This window comes from Alnus glutinosa, chromosome 7 (genome assembly GCF_958979055.1).
Source record: "Alnus glutinosa chromosome 7, dhAlnGlut1.1, whole genome shotgun sequence".
NCBI lineage: Eukaryota > Viridiplantae > Streptophyta > Magnoliopsida > Fagales > Betulaceae > Alnus > Alnus glutinosa.
The window spans coordinates 30,205,374-30,223,063 of NC_084892.1; the positions used below are offsets into that span (position 1 = coordinate 30,205,374).

General features: G+C 35.4%; 2 protein-coding genes across 2 annotated transcripts; both read right to left on the reverse strand.

Moving 5' to 3' along the window:
* Nucleotides 1-799: 799 nt before the first annotated feature.
* LOC133873990 (protein PIN-LIKES 6) lies at nt 800-7,323 on the reverse strand. The gene is made up of 12 exons (XM_062311807.1): nt 7,001-7,323; nt 6,744-6,775; nt 6,353-6,615; nt 5,946-6,025; nt 5,722-5,846; nt 4,915-5,036; nt 4,641-4,829; nt 3,862-3,936; nt 3,008-3,108; nt 1,892-1,944; nt 1,484-1,672; nt 800-1,157 (listed from the first exon to the last, which is right to left on the reverse strand). Exons 3-12 carry the CDS (start codon nt 6,536-6,538, stop codon nt 1,036-1,038), a joined length of 1,242 nt encoding a protein of 413 aa, XP_062167791.1. The 5' UTR covers nt 6,539-6,615; nt 6,744-6,775; nt 7,001-7,323; the 3' UTR covers nt 800-1,035.
* Nucleotides 7,324-16,246: 8,923 nt separating this feature from the next.
* Nucleotides 16,247-17,638, reverse strand: LOC133873604 (uncharacterized). Its single transcript, XM_062311335.1, has 2 exons — nt 17,057-17,638; nt 16,247-16,922 (listed from the first exon to the last, which is right to left on the reverse strand). The coding sequence occupies exons 1-2, from the start codon at nt 17,518-17,520 to the stop codon at nt 16,379-16,381; spliced, it is 1,008 nt and encodes a 335-aa protein (XP_062167319.1). The 5' UTR covers nt 17,521-17,638; the 3' UTR covers nt 16,247-16,378.
* Nucleotides 17,639-17,690: the final 52 nt, after the last annotated feature.

Genomic DNA, 17,690 nt, shown 5'->3' on the forward strand with positions numbered 1-17,690 from the left:
AGAACATTTCAACGAGATAGTGTTTTTTCATCTCTCTCAAAATGGAATCTTTTCCAAAGACAAATGCCGTGGTTCCTTACTTCGACAGGGTACAAATATCTAAATTTGATATTTTTAGATACGTTTTCAGACCTATTGTCAATACTAAGTAAATTTGTATCCATTTTTCATGATATTATGCATGGATAAGATATATCATGGCGAATTCTTCAGAAAAATTTGTGTCTTCCACAATGAAAACTGATAAGTGAGATTTAGAGTAAGTGTTTACGTAAACTTCTTTTGTTCGAAGAAATTCACAAATTACCACCCTACTTGAAACTCAATTTGAAGCCCCAACTAAATTAAATTGACTAATTGGGCCCAACTAAATTAAATTGACTAATTGTACTTTGCCCACTTATCCCTGACAAGTTGTACTCTACCCACCTAACATTGAGAAATGCTTCATGTATTTAAACTTTTACAAAATAAGCCTTACTAAGATGATGTAGAGCTGATTCATTAGTACTCGTAACATTTTTTATTTTATTAATTGGTTTGATCATCTCCAATGAATAAGCTCTACATCAGTTATTAAAGCTTCCTTTATAAAAGTTGTAAGTACTTGTTACACTTTGAATACATTAAACTCATTAACCAAAAAATACAATTAACCCACACGTGGGTAAATTGAAATAATATGAGTCATAACGGATTTAATGGTTCCATTATTTATGCTTAGTCTTTCATTTCGTTTTCAATTTCAATTTATTTCGAGAGAACAGTCAGAGAATATGACAAATTAACTGAAGTGAAGTAACAGAATGAATTTTAAGCACTTTCTTAACAGCCCTTATGAACATTGGTACTTCTCAATATTATCATGATAAGGGGACATAATCACGTCTTCCATAATAAGAAAAAAATTTCAACTAGCTACTAACGAATTTTTTGATGAATAAGAGCTAAACTTGCCACTAACGAATAAGATTGACATTGAACAAATAGCAAAATACAATGAAAGGTTTGCCATGGCAACAGCTTGCTGCAGTTCTAGAAGAGAATGTTGAGGTAGAGCACAATCCATCCAGCCATTGAGAAGACAGCAAATATATGAACCCAGAACAGGACAGCAGCTGCTTCCCTTCCACAGCCTCTTAAATTGGCAACAGCACCTACAGAGAAGGGATAGTTTAATAAAAAAGAAAACCAGATTTTCCTTTTCATCTTGTTGATCAAAGATGAAATATCAAGTCACTGAAAATGCAATTAAAACTTATCGAATCCCTATTTGATCAATTTTTGGTAGCTAGAGCAAAAGAGAAATATCAACTGGGTTAGTTTCTAGCCTCCTGCAAATGTTTGGATTGGCTATTAATTTTTGGTACGTTCAAAATATCTCTAGAAACAAAAACAAAAAAAATGATATTATGTCCAAGTTTTGTGCTTTTCCTAAAAAAATTGTTAAGGGATGTGTCTAGAAATGAGAATTGGGTTTTACCAGCAAGGACGGATGTTGGCATTGAATGCTGAAGAAGTAGGACAAATCGGAACATCTTATCACCGGCAGGGAGGAAACCAAGCTTATCTGCCAACATGACAATGCCAAGCCCTACAGGAGGCACCAAAACTAACCGCGCAAAAATAATAGACACAGTTGTCCGTACGCCAAGTTTTGAACTTCCAGGTCCTGCAATTAGCACATTTACAGTCCAACTTTGATAAGTAGGATACGCACATGTAAATGCACTCATGCCTTTATTCTCTAATTGGAAGCATGTGTGGCCAACAGACTGATGTTTATAAACAAAACAGTTTAAGGCCAAGTAGCAGTATATCCATTCTCCAAATGCAGAATGAAATCACAAGCACAGATTAGAGGAAATATGATCACTACGAGTCAACTCACCATCAACAAGGTTGCCTCCTAAAGCCAACAGAATGCATGGAATCATGGCCTCCCTGATAATCATAAGCATTTTTAGTAATAAAATAAAGTCTAAGAGATTTAAACACCACTGTTTTGTCGCTGCTTGCATCCATATCATGCAAAATAAAGGTATCTTTTATAGAATTCTAATGCATTGTATACAACAAATCACATTCAGTCGATTAACACATTCTAATAGAAGCCTTTTTCAAAGCAACAAAATAAATGAACAGATAAATGACTAAAGCCTTTTAATTTGACAAGATTTGAAATTTTATTTATAAATTTCATGCAATTTGGCATAGTAAAATTTTGACCATGTTCTGTACAAGGAGTTTCTTTAAGATATCTGGATTTTAAATTGAAGGAAAGTGGTTAAATATTCTCCAAGGATAGCAAATGATTCTAGAAATTCAAAATTCAAAATCCCAAATAACAGAACCAATAAATTGCTTAAAGATAAAATGAGGTATTTAAAGGATGAAATATAAAAAATATACATTCCACACCCTTTCTAAATAGAAATTCAAAATGTTATAGTGAATATACATTCCACACCCTTTCTAAATCATCCCTGTTGTTTTTCTATGAAATTTCATGTGTTTGAATAGCACATCTGTTGTGTTAGGATATTAATTAAATGATTAAATTTACTTTTTTCAATCAGCTTAAATTTTTTGGATAACTTGTGATTTTAACATGATATCAGTGCAAAGGTCCTAAGTTCGAATCCCGATTTTATTGTTTACCCCCCATTTTAGTTAAATATTCCATGAATTGAGTCTCACTTATTGAAGGGAAGTTTGAACCTAGACATAAAGGAGAGTATTAGAATATTAATTAAATGTTCAAATTTACCATTTCATATCGGTTTAAGTTTAGGGGATAACTAGCGATTTAACCATATAAACCTAAAGGAATTAAACAGCACATCCTTGAGATTACTACATTTTTTCGAAACATATTCTAAAAAACATTAATAGTATCTGTCAATAACCTAAAACTTTCAACACTACGAGCATCTCCAAACGAAAATGTAGCACACATACGAGAAATAGTAAGCATCTACTTTGTATCAGATTCAATTGAGCATACCCAAGGATATTGCAGCTGTCAGTGAAGAAGTAAAAAGGAGCATCAGTTGTAAAGATCAATTGCTTAAAAAATGGTACTGCACCGAGGACCATAGCTAGGATCTGCATCAACATGTGAATACCAATTAGATGGAGAGTGGTAAGAGCTTTTTTTTCCTACCTATATAAAGAAAGAAGAAAGAATCTTGACCCTGCCACTTAAGCTCTTGCACAACTCACTGACTCATCCAGTTTAACAGAAAAATGTTGAGTTGACTCCCTAGGCAGAGCCCGGAATTCAGTTGACAGGGAAAAAACAGATCAACAAATAGTCATACCTCGATCTGCCCCTAAAGCAACTCTACTACATATTTGGTAATAATATATTAACTGATAAGTTGAGACGAGTTTCCAGAGGAAGTACAAAGCATCAATACTTCTAGCTGTTCTAAAAATTACTGTGGATACTGAAAAATGTTATAGCATTATTAATTCATTTGGCAGAAAGACATAGATTAATGACGCAAACAGCTAACCAAAGTTTGACTAAATCCAAATTACATAAAGCTTGCTAATAAATGTGGTGTTCTGGATAAATCATGGTTGGATTCTTTAATTACATCAGGTCTACATCCAATTAGCTTGACCTTGCTTTCAAACAATTCATTTGTTTTTTATATAATCTTATTGCGTGCAATGGCGTTTCTTCAAAGACTATGGAAATCAAAAGCTACGACTGTAGTAATCAAGATTACAACAACTAAATAGAAACAGCTCAAATTAAAAATTGTTTAAATGTAACCCAAATATGTAAGATTTCCTCACCCTACTGAAATGTAAAATTAACCAGATAAAGTTTGATAAGTAGAAACTTACAGAAGCGATGATAGGGGGCTGAAGTATTTGCTTGAGCTTCAACTTGTCATATAGAAAAACAAAGAAAACTTTAATCTGCATAAAAAATCATGACATTCAACTTTCAGCCTACCAAAGGAAATATATTCCATAGGAAAAAGATCACTAGCTTTCTGATTTTAGAAACTACTAAATCACAGATTCTAATAGTTGGATAATGGATGTAATATTATCTTCGCAACACCACAACAGTCGCAATGTTAGGTACTGTAATATTCATGTTCCCAGCATCTTTTCACTATTGTAACTAGCAAAGAGACAGAAAATCTTCCAACAGAATTATATTGGTTACATGTAATGCAGATCAAGATATCTCTAGCGAGGATGATCGTGATCATCATCCAGTTCATAAATAAACTACATAAAATTCTCATTGGTACAAAAGATAGGAGGTTAACTGCTATCCTTTTTAAAAGTTTTTTTTTAGTTATTACCTATCTATGAAAAACAAATATAAACTTCAAAGAATTATTGCTTGCCTATTGGATTAAATCATCTATATACAGATGATTCTATGGTTTACATCAGCTGAGAGATGTTAATTTATTTGTCCAAGTTGTCACTTTGTTAACCACAGATACATGAAAGAAGAAGCTTTAGATACGAGGGTAGACAACTTTGGGGAGACATAATTTCCCTATATAAAATAGTTGTTTCTCGATCTATTCATCAAAAAAATAATTAAATTAGTAGTTTCCCTGGCAAATGGAGACACTTCTCAACATTTAAATTTGTCTCACCATTCCTTTTTCTGAAGCATTTAAATTTGTTGATGCATCCTCCTCATCTGTAAGCAATGGAAGTTGCTCGGGTGTGCCATCCTTCGGGGAGCTCTTGATGGGAAGATTTACATCCTCAATGTCAAATGTACCTTCCAGGGGAGGTGCCAACATTTGAAAAACATACGTGTATAAGATGATGGCACCGACCTACATACATCACTTACACCAGCTATCTTTAAAATTTATTAATGTTGAAACTCATTGAAAACTAAAGATTTAGATCAAAACCTACCCATTGCCCAAACGAAATATAGGCAGTTCCATCTTTGCTACATGTTTCTGAAGCACCAAAGGGGTTAGATTTGTCTCTGCAAAGAGCCGCAATCAAGACAAGTGGTACATTCCCAATATTGCCTGTATCCAATGTCGATACACATAATTCAAGATAAATCATTATGCATAAAGCGCAAAGCAAAAGGCCAAAGTTGGCAGAGTCGTTTATACTGATAAAAGAGTCCAATCCATCAAGTGTAGATGGAATATGTTGCAAAATAATAATGATAATCTATTCTAGGTAGATAATAGGCATGTATTCAGAGTAAAAATGGCAAAAGAATATGAATTCTTCAACTTTGCATGAGAAGATACTATACTACAAGGTTCCACTTTCAATGCAAATTAACAGTGACTTTGTCAGTGTCTTTTTTTTTTTTTTTTTTCCAAGCAAATACAACAGCCTGCTATGCAGAGACACGTCAATTAATAGCAGACAAGCTGGCGGATCATCTCTCTCTCTCTCATATCTACTTTCCTCATTCACTCTAGAATATCTTTCTTCTCTTGCAATACAAACTTCTTCTTTCATGATTTACTGTCAACACTGGACAGGCTCATCGTTAATACACACAAGTATCCAGTAACTTTAATAATCAGATATGTTTCTCAACTCATCATTGTTAACACCCTGTTACAGCCCACCTTCGGAGTCAAACTAAATTGGAACGTCAAGTTCGAAAGTATCAATGAAATTTGAATAATAAAAGCATGCAGAAAATGTGATTTGTCTAGTTTAACGTTTCATCTTGATGAAGTGGCTTACCAACTCCAATCTGTATGATTGTAAACTTGAAAAAAGGGTATGGTGGACGGACAAAGGAAGCAACAATGAAACCTATTAGTGAGGCTGACATGGTACCCAGAACAACATTCACAGGAATAAACCACCTGCAAAAGGATAAATGGTATTTGATCAACAAAACTTTTCTATGCTGAATTTGGTAATTAAAGATAGAATTATAAGTATGAGAGGTATGTAATTTTTACCACTCAAGCATTTTCTCTAGGGTGACAGCTTGACCAAGCTGAGAGAATATCAAACACGGAAGTAATAGTGAAAAGACCAACTGCATGACATAGTGGGAAAAATCAGTATCTATCCCTCTAATTGCCCCCATAAAAGAGTCGCTTAAAAAAGAGCGTAGATTTGATAAGCATCAGAGCATTCCGCAGAATTCCCACTTTTTTTCTTCTTTTTTAATTATTTCTCATTGTTCACATAGGCACAAATATATTTGGGAAGCAAACAAATATTAGCGGTAATGCAATTTACAAAAAGATATGAAATAGAGTTGAAATAAAAGCAAGCATTAATTTTTTTTTTTTTTTTTTCTGAGCATAAAAGCAGGCATTAGGAGTAAAGGGAATTGGGATAGCAAAACTGGCATACATACCCCATTTAAAAGTTTCCTTCCATTAGCAGGCAGAATGTTGACATACTTGGAAGCCATGAGAAATCCCAGGAAGCACATCGTGAAGACCTTTGCTATGGGCAACACCGCGATTTTGATGGTACCTAACAACGACTCTCCTCCCACCGCCTGGTTCACCATGTCCACCGCCGTTAATAATCTTTCCATGCCGTCGTCTCCCAACTTCTAACAAATCGGACGCTACTCCGCAGCACATTCACCGTACTCAAATTTCCGCTTTATTACTAGTTGATTAATCAATTAGTCACTACTCGGAACTCAATTACCGGATTTGTCCGGTATTGGGATTAAAAAGGAAAAAAAAAGAAAAAAAAAAAAGAAGCAAAAGCCTGGCTTTTGGGCTTTCAGGTACCCCGTCCGTGATAATCTCTGCTTTCCGCTACACTGCAATTCTCCATCAAACAAAAAATATATATATATTACTCCGTATTAATAAAAATAAATAAATTCAGTGGACGAACACAAATAGAAGTCTAAAAAAGGATTACAGGAGCAGAAAAGAATCCAATATAACCACAATTCACGGGAATAGATGTATCCGAGAATTGAAATCATAAAAAAAGGTAATTGCCGAAAATGTGAAAGAAACCCCTCTAGGAAGAAAGGTACCTTGAGAATGAGAATGAGAATCGGGTTAGCCTCGACACACTTTCTTCGAAATGGAATCAGATGTACATGTACTCCTTCCCTCCCTCCCTCGCTCTCTGTCTCTCCACTTGGGACGCTACCTTCCAATCAAAGTTCTTGATTTCACGACAATAGTCCTGCTCGGAACCGTCAGCTATATAGGTGGGGTGAAGTTCTCAAAGATGCCCCGCCTTTTTTCACCGTAATATCCAATTTACCCTTTGCGTTTCCACTTGGGGCTTGGGACTGCAACTCCGTACCAACGGAAATTTCCTCGTCTGTCACTCTCTCGACCTTTGCCTAACTCCATCTGAACTGTCCTTCCCAATCCCAAAACGAAACAAAAAGGTTATGGGGATTTACTGCCACACACGTGTATTTTGATTTTCCTTTTTTCTAACGAACAGCATATGCTATGCTATCATTGATACTAAAAGTGCACTCTTCTTGAGAAATAAAAGACAGACCCATACTCTAAGTCATAAATATCTGAATTAAAAAACAGTTGCCTACTCCCTAATCCACACAGCAAAGATGAGAAATGCCACCGATCTAAACTACCCATCGGAAAAAGGCTAAAAACGGTCCTGTCCTTTCTCCAATTTGAAACTTATTCGTAAACTATGATTTCTCCTATATATGTTAATCGTTCAAGGTACAGGAATGGGGATGAAATATGGTCTAACGAATCCAAAATTTAGACCTAGCATTTCTTTACAGGAAAATGCTAGTCATCCTCCTTTTTTGGCAAAAAAAGAATTTGTCTCAACTTTTTTGTTGGTACAGTTTCCGAATGGTGATGTGTCAATGAATGACCAACCTTCTATTAACCGAGTGTATGAGGACGTCTTCTGTCCTTACAAACGGAAAGATGCAAAATAACAAAAGCTTCTCGGAGGTTGGCCGGCAGCGCCTCTTCCGATGGTAAAGTCAGTAAAGATTTTTGTAAGAGAAAAATAAATGCAACCGTAGAAGTTAAAGTGTTACTAAATTTATGACATCTATTTAAACCTCCTTCTTCCCATGAACTTCCACATGTGATCTTCACAGATCGTTAGCTTACTGTTCAATCAGCGTGAGTGAACAGTGATGAAATTTGACATAATCGGCAATCATTTATGATATTCTGACTCCTTTGCATAATGAGCTGGCTTGCGGAGCGGCGCGTAACGTTGCTGTTCCCTCTGTACTTTGACCTGATTTGACCATCTAATCTCATGTCTAATAAATGCTGGAATCTTTCACTTTAGATGCTTGTGAATGATCAGCAAGAGTGCTCGACATAACCGTGAGCATCTCAGTACCAAGTTGTTCGGATGCTCCGCACTTCTTCTCCTCCGGAGAGGTGCCTCCTTACTCGAGCAGGTCCCCCATCATTTCGAGCAGGTCATGACTAATGGGCCAACTCTATTATCGGGCCCAATAATACTGGGCCGCTCCGAAGACCCAACCCAATAACTTGAAATATAATTACCCAACATCTTTTATGGGTAGTCAAATCATCCCAACGTCTGATTTGATGAGACTAATTTCACATCAATTAACATATCGTGTTTTAAGTAACATTCTTTTTTTTTTTTAAATGACTAATATAAAAAAGGCTACTTCAAACAAGTGGTATGATCAACCGATACAAATGTCTTTAGCATTATTATTCTTCAATTGACATGAAAGAAAAACATTACTCGAAAGTAAATTAAGTGTATGCAGCATTATTCTTCTTTTCATTGCAGAACTGAGTTAAGAGGGAATGTGGTGGGAAGTGAGATGTTTTATTTTTAAAATATTATGAAAAATATAATAAAGGAAGCATATCAGTTACCACCCTACCTTACGGTCACAGCCGACAGCCGAGTGAGCTTTGAAAGGTGGTTGGACCGTAAGGTAAGGTAGGGTGAGGATTGAAAAGCTAATATGTTTGCTGTGGGTAGCAACCCAATGTTGTTCACTGTTAATTGTAATTGTAGAGACCACCATACGATCAGACAACCGGTCATTTCTATTATTTTTGTGGGAAAATATAACCAATATTCAAAGCTGTCCCTTTTCAGATCCGTCTCACTCTCAACTACTTTACAAAATGTATTATAATAATAATAAAAGCATCGTATCTGAACTACCTTTGCAGTCCTAATTTTTATGCGATTTTGAAAAGAAAAGAAAAATTAAAATGGTTCCCAAATAATGAGGATTTGAATCTTTATATATGCTCTGTTTCGTTCGGTGCAAAATGATTTCTAAAAAATAATTTTGATATTTTTTGGTGTTTGACAGGGGTGAAAATAATGATCAATCGAAAAATGATTTTCGTTTGACCAAAAATGCTAAATAAATTTCAGAAAATGATTTACGCTTTTTAAAAGCGTAAATCATTTTCCGTTGATGGTAGACGTAGTTGACTATTTTTTAAATAATGCAGTCGACCTTTATGTTAAAGCAGTTGACTATCACCAGATTCCGACAACCCAGATTTCGACACCGGTCGGTGCCGAAATCCGCCGACTTCCTGCAACTGTCGCCGGATTCCGACCGTACCGTGCCAGATTCCGGCCAGACTGGCTAGAATCATGCTGGAGCGGCCGAATCCCCGGCCATCTAGCCTTGATACTGGTTGGATCCGGCCTGGATCTAGCTAGGACGGTCGGCTTCCGATCAAGTGGCCGGGGATCCAATATTATTTTCCTGAATGGGGATGGCCGATGACCAAAACCTAATTTATTTATTTTTTATTTTTTATTTTCACTTTGAACCCTTGGGGGTGGCTGGCCACCCACATTTTTGCCAAGGAGTATTCGGCCACCCCATGTGGCCCAAAGATGTGGCTGAGCCACCGCTAAATTTTTTTTTTTTTTTAAAAAAAAAAAAAAAAACCTTCAAATTAAAAATTACAATTTTTTTTTCTTCAATATATACCCCTATGATTTTATACAGTTCATGATATGCCCCATGTAGTTTTAATAAGTACCACATCAACGACGGCATCCACTAGAGTCTAGAACCGCATCATTACCTTGAGAATTTTAGAATTTTTTTGTTATTTTTCCATGGGAAATTAAGTAATAATTAATTGGATTAATAGATATTTTAGTAGAATAATTTAAGTTTTTCCTCTCTCTCTCTCTCTCTCTCTCTTTTTTTTTTTTTTTCATACTCTCTATTACAAACAATGTAGGTTTCTTTCCTTTCCAAATACTAACCAATTAACCAGTCCACAATAAACGTAGTCAAGTTTTATATTTCTATGATACTATAAGTTACTACAGAAATATAATCTTTTAGAAGTGCAGTTTAAAAAAAAAAAAAAAAAAATCATCAATTTATGGTGGTGACAATTATAATCACGACATTTTTGTTAGTAATGGCAATAACATTATTAGTCATCTATATATATAAAGTACAACAGGAGAAAACCAAGAAAATTAAGGAACCCTAAAAGAGAAAATAGAATCCATCCCAAAACATGGAGGCATAAAGCAAAGAACAGGAAGAGATGAGAATGCAGCCAGACATTATTAGTCATATTGACAATGGTATAACCATGATGATGGTGATAAAGAAAAAAAACAAAATATTGTTTAAAATAAGAAATATTGATAAAGAAAAATTCCCCCCTCCCCTAGTAAGAGTGAAAAGGAAAGCTGATGTCAATGATTTCATACGTTTCTAAGAGAGAGCTAGTAGCTTCTAAATACACAATTAAAATGTCTTATCCATATAAAGATGCCTTCAAAGCTTTGGATAACTTAAAATTCTCAACTTCGCCACCGCTCTAGCGATCATTTTCAATCTTTTTCCCAGATAAATATGGCTACGTTTTTCTCTGTTAAAGTATTAATAAAGGGATTAATTTTTTTTTTTTTTTTTTTTTTTTTTTTTTGTTTTTATTTCTATCTGTTTAAGCTTTTAAAATTAGTAATTTAATATGATATCATAGTCAAAGGTTTTGAGTTCAAACCTTGACTATGTTATTTACTTTCATTTTAATTAAATATTTTACGTGTTGAACCTCTCATATTAAAAGATAGTTTTTAAGTCCACACGCGAGAAACAGTGTTAAAGTATTGATAAATTAATTAAATTTACTTTTTTTATCAATTAAACGGTGATTTAACAGTCTTAAAGTAAGTATTAGTTGATTGGATTAAAGTCATAATGAGACATAAATATAACTCGACAATAAATATAAGATTACGTAAAGCAATTCTAATTCGAGGTGTGAACAATAATCTTCATTGATAGTGTTCCTTTTTATAGAAGAAGAACAAGACATACTACAAGAAAGAATAAAAAGTGCAAATAGATGTTGGATATATAAAGGCGTGGGAATACAGAAAATTGAAGAAAGCAGAGAAATAAAATTATATAGAAAAAATATTGGACAGTAAAGCAAATATAAATATGTTTTTTAGACAAATATTGTCTCACACTTAAACAATAAGTTTTGCAAAAGGAATACAACAACAATACTGTCCGAATGTAGCGTGCAAATCGCAAATTCTGAACACTATTATGAATTTAAAAATTCTATAACAGCAAAGAAGATGAAAAAGAAGAGAAGAAAAAAGATGATTAAAATATGGTTTTTACACGTAGTTAAGCATTCTAAAGCGACACGCGTGCGTGCAACGACCAGTGCTTCGCAAGAACTTGATAAATGCTTATAAAGCACAAAAAATACTCATAGTTTTTCAATGTGGGATAAAGAATAATAAAAAGAAATAAAAGGAAGTTTAAATATTCAAATTTAAAATAAACTTAAATTTTCATATATTAAAATCAGAAATTAACTTAAATTTCATGAAATAATATTCAACATCACAAGAATAACTTATCTTCTAGTCACCAACTAAGACTAGACTGTGACTGGCTCTCCAATAGGACCCTCGCTTGTAGAAGGGGTTAGAATCGACTAGAACTTGGAACTTTTTAGTTCCTTATTAGACTTGGGAACTCTTTTTGAAGAGAACTCTTTTTTAAGAGAACTCTTTATTAGACTACTTGGGTCATGAACACATCACCCATCTATTTAATTAAAAATGTCATACTTTTTAATTTTAATCATTAATTTTATGTTTGGTTTGTGTCGTGTTTATCTATTTTAAAGTAGGAAAATATTACAAAAACACCCGTTACACACCAATTACGCACTCCTCTCATATGGGGCAGGACCCACCACCACATAGGCCCCACCTCATGTGAGTAAAAATGTGTAATGTGGGTTTTTTTTTTTTTTTTTTATCATTACTCTTTAAAGTGTGTGTATAAGATTAAAAAGATTAATATTTATTCGATTTATTTAATTAAATAGTTCAAATTACCAATTTAAACTTATTAATTTTGTATTGGATTGATAACTATTTACATCTTATCATTGACACTTGATTTCTTACGATTTCTTTATTAGTAATTATAAGCAATGGTATCTAAAAATAAAAAATTATAAGCAATGGCGGGGTGGAAGTTCCGTTTCCTTCCGGGTGAGGACGTTGACATCTGCCGTTTTCAGTGTGACATCCTTTTAAGGCCAAATATATCTATCGTGTATACGTATCACGTATGACTTTGCTTGCCTTCTTTGCCTCTTTGATTTGGATTTTTAGAAAGATGACGACACGTTTTTCAAAAAATGAATGTCCACTTCAGAATTAGGGACATGTGCACTCCTTCCCCCCCCCCCCCACATGAGGGTGGGGCCACGTGTCAGGGAGAGTGCACATATTGTTTTTATTTACAAATTGTATTTTTTTGATTTGATAATTTATATTTATATTTATAATTTAAATATAACAATATTTATATTATTTATATTTATCTCTCTTTCAACTAGCGTTTGATTTAAAGAATATTTATACGGCTTATCATTTCAGCAAATTTTGGACAGTCTGCCCACCTGTTACGATAGGTAAACTACATAAAATCTTTTTTATATTTTATACTCGAATTGCTAAGCTGGGAATCCAATTATTAAAGGATCACGTATATGAATTATTAGCATTTTAGAATGTAAATGTAAGAGAGCTCGTGTAAGGCTTACCTATTTCAGAGAAGGTGTCGAGCTGCCTAAAATGTGTTGGGATAAGTAGGCTTTATAAAAATTCTTTCACATTTATTGTAAAAAAAATACAGACAATTCGAGTAACAAAATTAAAATGTGTTGGGATAAGTAGGCTCTTCAAAAATTCTTTCACATTTACTACAAAAAATTATAAAAAATTCAAGTCACAAAATTAAAATGTGTTGGGATAAGTAGGCTCTTTGAAAATTCTTTCATATTTACTGAAAAAAAAAAAGGATAATTGCACCGTTGGTCCTTGTGGTATGTCATAATTATTTTTTACTCCCTATGGTTTAAAAAGTGCATGAGAGGTCCCTGTGATATGTAATAATTACAAATCGATCCTTACAATCAAATTCCGTTAAAAATTTTAACAGATTCCGTCAAATGCCACGTGTCCCCATCTTATTGGCAACACGTGGTGCTGGCATGTCCATCTTAATAAAATAATATCAATTTATTAAAAAATAAATAAAAATACTTATAAAATTAAAATTCAAAAAAAAAAAAAACAAAAAAAGGAAAAAGGTGGCAAGGGGGTGGCCCAGCCACCCCCAAAGGGATGGCCAGGCCACCCCTAGCCAATGGGGGTGGCCGCGCGTGGCCTTCGGGCCACCCCATGCGGCCTCTGGGGGTGGAGCGCGGCCACCCCCGGCAGCCTCTGGGGTGGCGTGCGGCCACCCCCCCTTGCCTGCCAGTTTTTTTTTTTTTTAAATAAAAATAAAAATAAAATTATATTTTCTATGAAGATGGACACGTGTCGCCATTTTATTAGCAACACGTGGCGCTGACGTGTAGGGCTAACAGATTCCGTCAAAATGGTGGACGGAAAATCGACTCATGGAGTAAAACGTAATTATTGCATATCACAAGGACCTCCCATGCACTTTTTAAACCATAGGGAGTGAAAAATAATTATGATATACCACAGGGACTAACGGTGCAATTATCCCAAAAAAAAAAAAATGCAAACAATTTGAACAACAAAATTATTAGAGATTTCTATAGTTCATAAATCATAAAAAAACATGATAATAAATGACGACGGGAAAGTGTGTGCGAAGGCTTGCTTCGTTGTAGATCGATCTCCACCAGGGCTGGAGGATTTATGCGTGGTGGTCGTTATCCGATTCCTACATAATCTAAGTTTTTGGACGAGAGTGACGACTGTGTCTGTATAAAGGAAGGATTGCTGAACCAATTCTTGGCGGAAGGAATTGGGAAGGGCGGTGGCTTTGTCCCTTTTCCCACCCAAACCCTAAACACAATCGGAGCCAGTACTGTTCGTATCGATTGAGACACACGGGAAGCTTCCCAGCACCATTCTTCACCTTCATACTTTGATTCCTTCGGGAAGGTATGTTTCTCTTAAATTCATGGATTGCCTACCATACCCCTGCCCACATTCCTTCGTCGTTAACCGGCGCCACTTGCCTAACCACTGTACTCTATGACCAATGATTACGGCCGACATTTTTTCTAAGCTATGGAGCTGGATAACAGCATAAGAATCCTATGAAATCAGTAATTAAGTTAGATTAAGGTCTAATTCGGGTAAAACTAAAGTTATTTTATATAGTTTTATATTTATGTCTCGATACAGTCTGAACTTAACCCATGAACCAGACACAAATTTAATACGAAATTTACAAGTTAAAATTATAGGGTCTTATCTAGTTAATTTATATAGTTTTATACATATTTTTCAATACGACAGCATCTGACACATAAATACGGATGGTCCCCTACCTATGACCCATCAATGTACGGTATATGTATACTGGCCTGGCATGCATGTGGCCCTAGGGCCTAGCTAATAACTATATCACCAAATGTATTGATTAATCTTACCCTAATCACTCAAATAATGCTTGTTGCTGCGAAGCTTATCATGGAGTAAGGTATTACATAATCAATCACATCTTATGGCCAAGAAAAAAAGCTTTGCCGGGAATGTCGGGATCATCATATGTTCCCTCCCTCGATCTTTTACAAAATCAATCGCTGTGGTAATGAGTGTGAAATGAAATCCATTAATTGATTAACCGAGCGCGTGGCATAATCTTCATTGTCGTCAATGTGAAGTAATAATAGATGGAGATTGGCTTAATTACGTACGATTTACTCTTTCTATGGAGCGTTTCGCTTCTACTTTTTCTTTCAATCATGGGAACTGGTATTGTTTTCAGATTAAGCCACAATCTTTCATATGATTAGCTTGAGCAAGATTTACTGCTTGCTTGTTTGATGCTTTATTGCACTTTACCTTTCTTTCTTTTTTGCTCCGTTGGAGGTATTTTTTATCTTCTATTTGATAAAATATTACGTGATATAAAGGTGAATTTTCTTTCTTTTTTTTTTGGTGTGTTTGTAATAATCACCTTAAGCCCATTTAAACAGACTTGACATGGAAGGTAATCAGCCCACCAGATCACACAATTACCATAGCAAGGAAGCTTAATGAAAGTTGCTCTCAAAATTTTCTCCACTTTGAAAACTATACACTGTCATCAATTTCCAAAGGGTAATTAATGTGACAAGGAAAATCACATCTTATTGGTATCAAGGCTATGAGGACAAGGAGCCTCTCCCATAAAAAGGCTTCACTACTCCCAAAGCTAAGTACAAATTTTTCTTCTTCTACTCTCTTCGTTCAGTCTTTTTTAAGACAACCCTTCTCCCTCCCAGGCAGCTTCACTCTGCTAGCATTTCTTTTGTTTTGCAGGTGACATATTCCTAGCCCGACTAACATGTTTTGTATTGAATTGTTTATTAATGTTTATGTTTTGAGAAGATAAAATAAAAGACCGAAAACAAAAAATTTAACAAACGGAACAAAAAATATCCAATTATGTATGTATTTCTTTTTCTTTCTTTTTTTTTGTTGGTTGCATTTTCTAAGCTTGAGCTCCCATGCTTATAATCCAAAGCAAATGGGGGCCGGGGATATCTTGCTAAACAAGACGTACCACACGGCCCACAAAGGCCCACAACCCACTTGCTATGGTTTGCCAGATCGAGTTAACACATGGGAAGTTGATTTTAGAACATTGGGCCTGGGAAGTTGGCCTCGGGAGTCGATTTTTAAACTCAGATCACAACTTGAAGAGCCTATAAAAATTTGAGAAATGAAAAATCAAACTTGAATAATATTTTGCATTCTACTTGAGAAATGAAAATCAAGAACACCTCGAAATTGTAATATATATTCAAGAGAGTCAAGAGATCGACATGCATGATGAATACAAAACATGGAGAAACTGATCAATCCCTACAGACATCATGATCTCCAACCATGTTGCAAGTCAAAAATGGGAGGCTTGGGCAAATGAAGTTTTACAGTGGGCAATGGCGGCCTCGATGGAGTTATCTGTTGTGTGAACTATGCTCTCGCTTGGAAAAGTAGCTCTGTGAAGTGGCGAGGACTTGATAGAAGTTGGGCAGCTTCTCGTCTGTCTGTCTTTGCGACCAATTCCCATGCTCACAGCTTCAAGAACACCTCTTATCGGATCCAAATTTATCTCTAGCACTCTGGAATAATATTTCTCACCACCTCCGAAAGAAGTACTTTTGATGTCCTTTTTGTTGTTGTTGTTGCAGTCGTTTCCCTGATGATTCCTTTGTACTGTCCATTTGTCGAAAGGCTTAATCAGTCTCTGATAATACTGAATAATCTCTTTAGATCGTTTCTTCTTGTGCTCGCTTTTTCCCTGAGAAGAGATAACTTGAAGGGGTTTCACAAATGATGCTACCAGGTTTCGGACATTTATGGCTCGAAACTTTATGAAGAACCTGGTGATGCCACCGGCACCATTCAGTATTGCCGTTGTGTTCTTTGATGCTTTCTTCCTTTGTATGATGCAAACAGATAGATTTCAATAATCAATTGCATTTATAAACAAAAACGAAAAGACCAAAAAGAAGATTCGAGGCCGAATAATTAATATTATTGCATGTGTTGATATATATATATATATATATACCTGCTCCTTACAAGCTCCCAGGGATTGATGTCTATCAATTTTTCCCGGTTTTGATTGGGATGAAAACTTTCCTCGCCCATCTCCGATGGCACCCCGGCCAAACTACAGGCTCCTGTAGAAGAACAGCTGAATGTGAAGGTTGACGGGGATGATGATGATAATGATGGGGGGGTCGTCTCAGGTATTGTGTCAGTCTCAAAGCCAGGGTTGTCTGGGATTTTGGTGTGATCAGCTGTCGTCGAAAGTGAAATACGTAACTCGAATTCCTCAGACTCCCCATCATCGTCATTACCCAGCGCTATTTCGATGTATGATTCTTCATCATCATCATCATCATCATCGGCACTTGCAAAGTCGTCATCCTCGGAGAAAACTGCCGGAGCAGAGTTGAAATCATAGCAGGTGAAGGAGAAACTGTCTTCGCGGTCTAGCTGATCTCGCGACGAATTGATGCTCATGCCCATCACAATACCAAGGACGAATTAACGAAGCTGTAAGCTGTTGAAGCAATTAAAGGTAAGCTATGAATTCCACAATATTCCACAGTACTTGTGATTTGTGATTTGTGAAGGTTGGTGCAAAAACGACTTTGGGCAGTCAAACATATTTATAAGTCATCAATTTGGATGGTCTA